Raw genomic sequence first — 9,290 nt, forward strand, 5'->3', positions numbered from 1 at the left:
CTTCCCCCAGTTCCCCACAGTTCTGGACTGCAATCCCCACCAACCTCTGGGATTCCAATACCAATGCAGTAAGAAAGGGCTCTCTCTTTTTTTTATTTTTGGTTTTTGGGCCACACCCGGCAGTGCTCAGGGGTTACTCCTGGCTGTCTGCTCAGAAATAGCTCCTGGCAGGCACGGGGGACCATATGGGACACCGGGATTTGAACCAACCACCTTTGGTCCTGGATCGGCTGCTTGCAAGGCAAACGCCGCTGTGCTATCTCTCCGGGCCCAGAAAGGGCTCTCTTAGCTTTTTGAGGTCTATTCCCTTCAGTAAAATGTCATGTTGCTTGAAAGTGTAATCAACAGTGAGGTATTAATATTATACTATTAGTAATAGTATAGCAGGTAAGACACTTGCCTCACTATCAGAGGCAAGTGAACCCATATGGTTCCCCATGACCACCAGGAATAATTCCTGAGTATGGAGCCAGTAGTAAATCCTGAGCATAGCAGGTATGGCTAAATAAATACAGTATGGGGATATTAATGTGCGCTCACTTCAGCAGCCCATATACTAATAAACAATGGGAGAGAGGGATGTTAAACTAAAAAAAAATTGACAAATGAAAGGTTTTTTTCCCCTAAAATAGGAACTTGGAAATTGTCTTGTTATGGAACAAATTTTGTTTGGATGCCAGAGGTCTAACCCAGGGCTATTCCTGGCTTATAAACCAAAACTTTATTCAATTTTACAGAAAGGTTTTATATTTCACACTTAAATTGCATATTCAGAACTATTAGATTTGCATAAGTTTTAGTGTTGAGATATATTCCCCATTTATGTATTTTATCCTTTAGCTTTCAAATTTTAGGTTTCTTTTAAACTCATTTATCAAGTCATTTTATTAATTTTTGAGGAGGATGCCTATTCATACTGTTCAGGGAGCCTTCTTGTGGTACTGGACAGTTCCATACAAGGGTCCTGTGATATATGTTGCTGCTTAGGGATGATCCCCACTATGACCAATCTTTGGTACTTGGGAGGTCTCCATTGTTGTACCTGAAGGTTACCTGGGATGTGATACTGGGATAGAACTTAGAGTCATGCCACATGTAAGGCATGCACTTCTAAACTCAGCTTTCTCTTTGGCTCTCATATAGCTGTTTTTTTTTTTTTCTTTCTTTTTTTTTTTGAGCCATACCCAGCGGCACTCAGTCACTCCTGGCTCTGCGCCCAGAAATGGCTCCTGGCAGGCGCAGGAGACTGACTATATGGGATGCTGGGGATCAATCCCAGGTTTATCCTGGGTTAGCCGCATGCAAAGCAAATGCTCTATCCCTGTGCTATCGCTTCAGCCCATTCTATCAGTTCACCTCTTATGTATTTTGTAGATAGAGTTGTTAACACTAGTCTTAAAACCAAAAAGATTTTTTTCCCTTTGATTATGCTTTTCTGGTTTTTGGATCAGCTGGTGCTGCTTGGGGGTCATTCCTGGCTCTGCTCTCAGGAATTACTCTTGGGGGCCATTGGAGTGCTGGGGATCAAATCCAAGAGGGCCACATGCAAGGCAAGAACCCTACCTCCTATACTATTGTATGGCCCCATTAATTTCTGTAATTACTTGCTTTATTAGAGCCGTTGTGTTCTGAATCATATTTCTTTAAAATGCCTTTTCAGGAATCCTTCAATAATGTTAAGCAATGGCTGCAGGAAATAGATCGTTATGCCAGTGAAAATGTCAACAAGTTGTTGGTAGGGAACAAATGTGATCTGACTACAAAGAAAGTTGTAGACTACACAACAGCAAAGGTATGTTTTTAAGTTTGGACTTAAAATTGAATTTGAATTATGTATGTACTGTACAATGGTCATAGACTTACTTCAGTTTTGGAAATCATTGCACTAGAATACTCTGACGATGATATGAGAGGGCAGGCGGCTTCATTTGGGAACTCAGCTCTTCCTTTCTATTTTAGATGGTAGCAGTAGACCAAATGAAAAATATTAATCTGTTAATTGTGCCTTATTTCCTTAGGAATTTGCTGATTCCCTTGGAATTCCATTCTTGGAAACCAGTGCTAAGAATGCAACGAATGTAGAACAGTCTTTCATGACTATGGCAGCTGAGATTAAAAAGCGAATGGGTCCTGGAGCAACAGCTGGTGGTGCAGAGAAGTCCAATGTTAAAATTCAGAGCACTCCAGTCAAGCAGTCAGGTGGAGGTTGCTGCTAAAATTTGCCTCCATCCTTTTTCTCACAGCAATGAATTTGCAATCTGAACCCAAGTGAAAAAACAAAATTGCCTGAATTGTACTGTATGTAGCTGCACTACAACAGATTCTTACCGTCTCCACAAAGGTCAGAGATTGTAAATGGTCAATACTGACTTTTTTTTTATTCCCTTGACTCAAGACAGCTAACTTCATTTTCAGAACTGTTTTAAACCTTTGTGTGCTGGTTTATAAAATAATGTGTGTAATCTTTGTTGCTTTCCTGATACCAGACTGTTTTCCCGTGGTTGGTTAGAATATATTTTGTTTTGATGTTTCTATTGGCATGTTTAGATGTCAGGTTTAGTCTTCTGAAGATGAAGTTCAGCCATTTTGTATCCAACAGCACAAACAGTGTCTGTCACTTTCCATGCATAAAGTTTAGTGAGATGTTATATGTAAGATCTGATTTGCTAGTTCTTCCTTGTAGAGTTATAAATGGAAAGATTACACTATGATTAATAGTTTCTTCATATCTGCATATAATTTGTGGCTGCAGAATATTGTAATTTGTTGCACACTATGTAACAAAACAATGGAAAGATATGTTTAATAAATATTGTACTTATTGGAAGTTATATCAAATTGTATGGTGATAAGTATTGTTTCAGTTCTTATGGTTAAAAGGAAATGGTCCTGCATTATATCAAAACAGCCATTTATGTGTGCAACAGGGCATATAGACCTTATCTAGAGCAGTTTCTAATATGCTTTCCAGATAATACACCTAATAAATGATTTAGGGATGCTTGTGTGTTCTGAATGGATTTTGCAAAGCTTAGTGGGCTGGGGAGATTAAATTGTAAGGAAAACAAGTGTAGAATATATGTTAGCTAGCCTATTAATACCTTGATCCTTCTCTAAAGCTGTTTGAAATGGCTTTATTTTGTTCATCTGTGGTAGAGGTAGAATACAGCACACCTTTCTTAATTGGCAAGTGATCAGACTGCTGTGTTCAGTGCTGTTTTTTTCCATGCTTGGACTCAGATGTCAGCTGTGTTATCCTCCACAATTGTATAACTCAGATTTGGGGGAGAGTTAAAGCATTGAAATAGAAAGAAAGCAAGAAATTTATTGTTTGTGATTGCCCTAATTTTAGAAATTATAACCATACAAATTAACTGAAAACATGAATACTGAGTAGGAATAAATGAAAGAAATATATTTATTTCAGTGGAATTTTGCACATTTGAAAATTTTGTTAAATAGGACCTTAGATCCTAGGGTTTGTTTTTATTGTGGGAAACAAAATTGTTTGCTGACTTGGCATTTTAAAGTGAGAGGAGTCAAGGATCGTTTCTCAGGTGGGGGTAGGGGGTGGGGAAGAAGTGAGGTAGCAGCAGCCAGGCATTCTTTTTGACCTGGCACAGTTAAGGTTTCTTCTTTAATTCAATGATTAAAAATTTAAAACAAACCAAAATTTAATAGATTCCTTTATTTTCACTAAACCGGCAATTGGAATACATGGTACAAAAATAAGTGGTCAGAGTATTGTAAAAATAAAATGGACAGAATAAATATTCAAATTACATTTTCCATCTGAGAATTTCACAATAAAATCATAGTTTACTTTGTATTATAGACGTGCTTGTTGGATCTATTCATCCTCTTATGAGGCAGCTGAAAAATTGAAATTAATGGGTATTTGAACAATGATCTTTTTAATGTCATAAATAAGTTTGTTTTTTGCCTTATCAATACATATAGTAGGGTAAAAACTCAGAAAATATTTTTGACGCAAATTTATACAAATGTTGGCTTGATGTCATGCACTTTTAAACAGTTACTCAAAACTTGGTTTGTCAGCAAGTATATTTACATACATTACAGTCAAGACAGTCTGGATCTTACCACAAGACACTTCCGGCATGTTTCGCTGTTGGTGTTTATGAAATGCCAACAAATCCAACTGTTTCCAAATACAAACATTTCAAACCACTGGCTTTAACTATCTAAAATTAATAGATTTTTGTATTTAAGTGGAGACCGCAAATTAACGTTCACAAATGTAAAACTTAAACAGTGACAAGCTCTAAGAAAATCCTGCAGAAGGACAGCCGCCTTGGACTGAAATTACCTTGTAGCAACCTTTTATGTTCCTCGTTACATTTTAAAATTGCCCTGATTGACTTAGAGCTATAATAAGCAGTCAGTTCTCAACACTGCCAACCCACCACCTCTTAGTACTTTCTTCCCTGTGGAGTTTAATCTTTTCAGTTTTAAAAATTACTGTGAAGGGGCCGGGCGGTGGCACTGGAGGTAAGGTGCCTGCCTTACCTGCGCTAGCCTTGGAAGGACCGCGGTTCGATCCCCCGGCATCCCATATGGTCCCCCAAGCCAGGAGCGACTTCTGAGCGCATAGCCAGGAGTAACCCCTGAGCGTCACCGGGTGTGGCCCAAAAACAAAAACAAACAAAAAAAAAAGATATTTTGGGGCCGGGTAGGTGGCGCTGGAGGTAAGGTGTCTGCCTTGCAAGCGCTAGCCAAGGAAGGACCGCGGTTCGATCCCCCGGCGTCCCATATGGTCCCCCCAAGCCAGGGGCGATTTCTGAGCACATAGCCAGGAGTAACCCCTGAGCGTCAAACGGGTGTGGCCCCCCCAAAAAAAAATTACTGTGAAATGTCACTACAGGTAAATGAGGATTTCATAACTTTGGTTGTCACTGTAAGCCACTATTTTCTTTAGACATTGAATAGCCAGGCTATTTGACTTAACCTGACCACATGTGCTCATGAAAACCATTTCTGCTGGTGACATCTTCCTAAGTTGAAAACAATTTCAGTTTGAGTTTTAAGGGAGGTCTTTCACTTGTTGAGGCACCATTTTATTTTATTTTATTTTTTTTTTTTTGTGGTTTTTGGGTCACACCCGGCAGTGCTCAGGGGTTACTCCTGGCTCCATGCTCAGAAATTGCTCCTGGCAGGCACGGGGGACCATATGGGACGCTGGGATTCGAACCGATGACCTCTTGCATGAAAGGCAAATGCCTTACCTCCATGCTATCTCTCCAGCCCCTGAAGCACCATTTTAGATAGAATTAATAGTGTGCTGATACTATACAGTGGCAATCACAGCCAGGTTATGAGTCAGTACTCCTGGCCATGCCTTATTTCAAAGGATATGAATAAAAATATTCAAAACATCTCAGTAAAATAGTACTATTTGGGAACGTTTTGGAGGTTGCGGGGGCCTAACAGCTACTTTTTATGCCTACCAAAGAAATATTAATAAATGGGCTTTACTCCTCCTAAACATATTTAGTCGGGAGGCATGTACCAATATATAGCCATAGCAGTGGAGATAAAATGTTACCAATTTAAGAAAAAATGCCATAAATTCTATTTGTCTTTTTAAACCAAATTAATTATAGGGGACTGAAGAAAATAAAAGGGTTAGGCACTTGTTTTTGGGTGTAATTTCCAAATGTAGGCCTCCCAGAGTCACTGGCTAACTCCCGAGCAACATCAGAAGTTGTCAAAACCCCAATCCTCCCCCAAAGAATATTTCTTTTTCCCCAAAGAATATTTCATCTTTTAGGGCTAGAGTCATAGAACAGTGGGTAGGGCATTTGCCTTGCATGTAACCGACCCAGTTTCTATCCCCGGCATTCCATTTGGTCAGGAGCCCTCCAGGAGTGATTTCTGAGTGCCACTGGATATGGCCCCAAATGAAAAAAAAAAGTCATTTAATTTTCTAAAATCTCTTGGGCCCGGAGAGATAGCACAGCGGTGTTTGCCTTGCAAGCAGCCGATCCAGGACCAAAGGTGGTTGGTTCGAATCCCGGTGTCCCATATGGTCCCCAGTGCCTGCCAGGAGCTATTTCTGAGCAGACAGCCAGGAGTAACCCCTGAGCACTGCCGGGTGTGGCCCAAAAACCAAAAACCAAAAAAAAAAAAAAAAAAAAAAATCTAAAATCTCACTGTTTTGATCTAAAGCAGGGGTCTCAAACTCGCGGCCCGCCTTCAAATATCGCAGTATTCACGATTATTCGCTTACCGAATAATCGCAATAAAAATCGCATTAAACATTCGCATACCCCGAGCAGTTCTTTTCGGAGTATGCAAATGTTTAATGCGATTTTTTTTCTACTAATGCGATTTTTTTATTGCGAATATTCAGTAAGCGAATAATCGCGAATACTTTGCGCCTAGCGCAGACGTCATTTCCGCTGCTCCTGCCTGCTGTCCCTTTTTTTGTGTGTGAAATCCCTTATGCGGCCCTGCCTCACCCCGACTTTGCTTCCTGCCGCCCCCAGGTAAGTTGAGTTTGAGACCCCTGATCTAAAGAGTAGAGCAGAAATAGAAGGTGGTTTTTTGTTTGTTTGTTTGGTTGGTTTTTCGGGCCACACCCGTTTGATGCTCAGGGGTAGAAGGTGGTTTTTTTTTTTTTTTTTTCGGGCCACACCCGTTTGCTGCTAAGGGGTAACTCCTGGCTAAGCGCTCAGAAATTGCCCCTGGCTTGGGGGGACCATATGGGATGCCAGGGATCGAACCGCGGTCCTTCCTTGGCTAGCGCTTGCAAGGCAGACACCTTAGCTCTAGCGCCACCTTGCCGGCCCCAGAAATAGATTTTGATCATACCCTTAAGCATTATAGTAAATCCAATAATAAGGGGCATTTGAAACAGTCCATTTAATGTATTATTGGATCATACATAGTAGTCCTTATCTTTATTAAGTAGTTTCCAACTACTATAAAGTTTAAGAATATCTTAAACTTATTAATAACATATAAGGAGATGTGAGATGTGTTAAATAAGATTGTGGGTTTAGGGCTGGGGATACTGGCTCAATAGTAGAGTGGATACCTAGTGTGGGGCCCTGGATTGGAGCCCTGGGACTTCAAAAACATTTGTGTGGCTTAGCTCCCAATACTAAAGCCCTAAATTTATTTACCGTATTTTCCAGCGTATAAGATAACTTTTGAAACGAAAAAAATGTCAGCCGAAAATCAGGAGTCGTCTTATACGCCGAGTATATCCCGAAAAACATTTCGATATGCCACTAAACACTGGATATTGCCATCAAATGAATTTCCAACTGGATCCTGCACCAATCACTGCAAGGCTGCTCGGACTGCCTTTCTACCTCAGCCAATCCAAGCAGGCTTTTTATGCATGCAAATTAGACAATGTGCTGTACCTAATCTACACTGTAAAAAGTCTGCTCAGATCGGCCAGAGTCAGAGAGGAAGTTTATGACAGTCTAACCTTTGAACCTTTGCTTGTTGTGATTGGCTCACTGTGGTACATACAGTTGCAGCACAGGAACCTTCTGTCTTATACAGCGAATATAGGCCTAAACCTATGTTTTAACTGTAAAATTAGGGGGTCATCTTATATGCTGGAAAATATGGTATTTGTTTATTGGTCATACCAGCAGTGCTCAGGAGTTACTCCTGGCTCTGGGCTCCGAGTCATTCCTGACAGGCTTGGGGGACCCATATAGGATGCCAGGATCGAGCTGGAGTTCGTCCTGTTTTGGCTGCTTGAAAGGCAAATGCCTAACTGCTGTGCTATCGCTCCGGACCCCCCAAATTTCTTTTAAAGAAGGTATAAAAGTTTTGTTCTGAGAGGATTATTGAGTATATAAACTAGGGGCCAGGGCAATAGTGCAGTGGTAGGATGTTTGCCTTGCACTTGTGGTGAATCCAGGACGGAACTGATCTCAGTTCTATCCCCGGCATTCCATATGGTCCCCCATGCCAGGAGCATTTTTGAGTGCATAGCTAGGAGTAACCCTTGAGCATCATCTGGTGTGACCCAAAAACCAATATATATATATACATATGTGTGTGTGTGTGTATATATATATATATATATACACACACATATATATGTATATATATACACACACACATACTCAAGAGAATCAAGTTAAATCAATGGCTTTTATGTGCTCATCTTGCCATCAAATTATGAAGAATTCTTTAAGCCATAGTCGATTACATTATCCAAGTTATTAGGAGACTGGGGAGGGAGTAGTGAGGGGAATGTGTTTTCCTCCCATGTTTGTAACCCCATTGACCTTTTACTAAATTTGGTTACCATCAGTAGCTAGTTATTTTGCTTTAAAATTACAGAATTAGGGCTTTTGCTGCATGTTTGAACAGGATTTGATTCACAGAACCAAACACAAGTTAAAAAAATAGACTCTTGGGCCCGGAGAGATAGCACAGCGGCGTTTGCCTTGCAAGCAGCCGATCCAGGACCAAAGGTGGTTGGTTTGAATCCCGGTGTCCCATATGGTCCCCCGTGCCTGCCAGGAGCTATTTCTGAGCAGACAGCCAGGAGTGACCCCTGAGCACCGCCGGGTGTGGCCCAAAAACCAAAAACCAAAAAAAAAAAAAAAAAAATAGACTCTAAGTGTCTGATCCAGTCTCTCTTTTTTTTTCTTTCCACTTAAGAGGTCCACTCCAAAGTAACAATGACCCAACCCCCACCCCCCATGCTGCTGCTCTTGGTTTCTGTAGTTAATGAGGCTGAGTAGCAATGGATAGATACCCTTCCTGTGTCTGACCTTGGACTACTTCCATGGCGGGTGGGGGAGAGAAGGTCGGAGTATGAATGGAGGGATGCAGCCTCTCAGTGGTTTCCTTAAGGAGGGTTGATAATTATTCTGTTATTGCTCATCAGCAACTTACTAAAACTCCCAACCCAGTTTCCTTTTTTCTCCCCTAACATTTTGTTTTAAGTATTACTAAGGCAGTCAGATGGAGCCCTTTAGTCTTCAAGATAACAAAAAGTATCATTAACAGCTCCAAGTAATTTGTAGATGTTCTTTAGATTAGTGGTCGGCCACATGTGGCTCTTTAATTTTTATTTGGCTCTTCTGTGTGCCGGGCAGCCGTTCCAGGAGTCAGGACTCTGCTCCTAGCTTCTGTCAGTGCGTGCCCTTTGGGGCTCTCAAAATAAACTTGAATCGTGGTTTTGGTGAGATTTGGCTCAGTTGAAAAAAAAAAGGTTGCCGACCATTGTTTTAGATCATAACAGTCTTATCAGTCTGGAGTTTTGAAGTCTAATATCTTCTGAGTCTTAT

The 9,290-nt window shown here is 40.8% G+C and overlaps 1 protein-coding gene across 1 annotated transcript in view; it reads left to right on the forward strand.

Annotated features, from left to right (window-relative positions):
• Positions 1-2,838, forward strand: part of RAB1A (RAB1A, member RAS oncogene family) — a 28,651-nt gene extending 25,813 nt beyond the window's left edge. The window contains exons 5-6 of the mRNA XM_049784753.1: positions 1,661-1,792; positions 2,019-2,838. Of these exons, the coding sequence (XP_049640710.1) occupies positions 1,661-1,792; positions 2,019-2,216 (330 nt within the window). The 3' untranslated portion in view covers positions 2,217-2,838. The remainder of the gene's footprint in view (positions 1-1,660; positions 1,793-2,018) is intronic.
• Positions 2,839-9,290: the final 6,452 nt, after the last annotated feature.

Source organism: Suncus etruscus, chromosome 12, assembly GCF_024139225.1.
Source record: "Suncus etruscus isolate mSunEtr1 chromosome 12, mSunEtr1.pri.cur, whole genome shotgun sequence".
Taxonomy (NCBI): Eukaryota; Metazoa; Chordata; class Mammalia; order Eulipotyphla; family Soricidae; genus Suncus; species Suncus etruscus.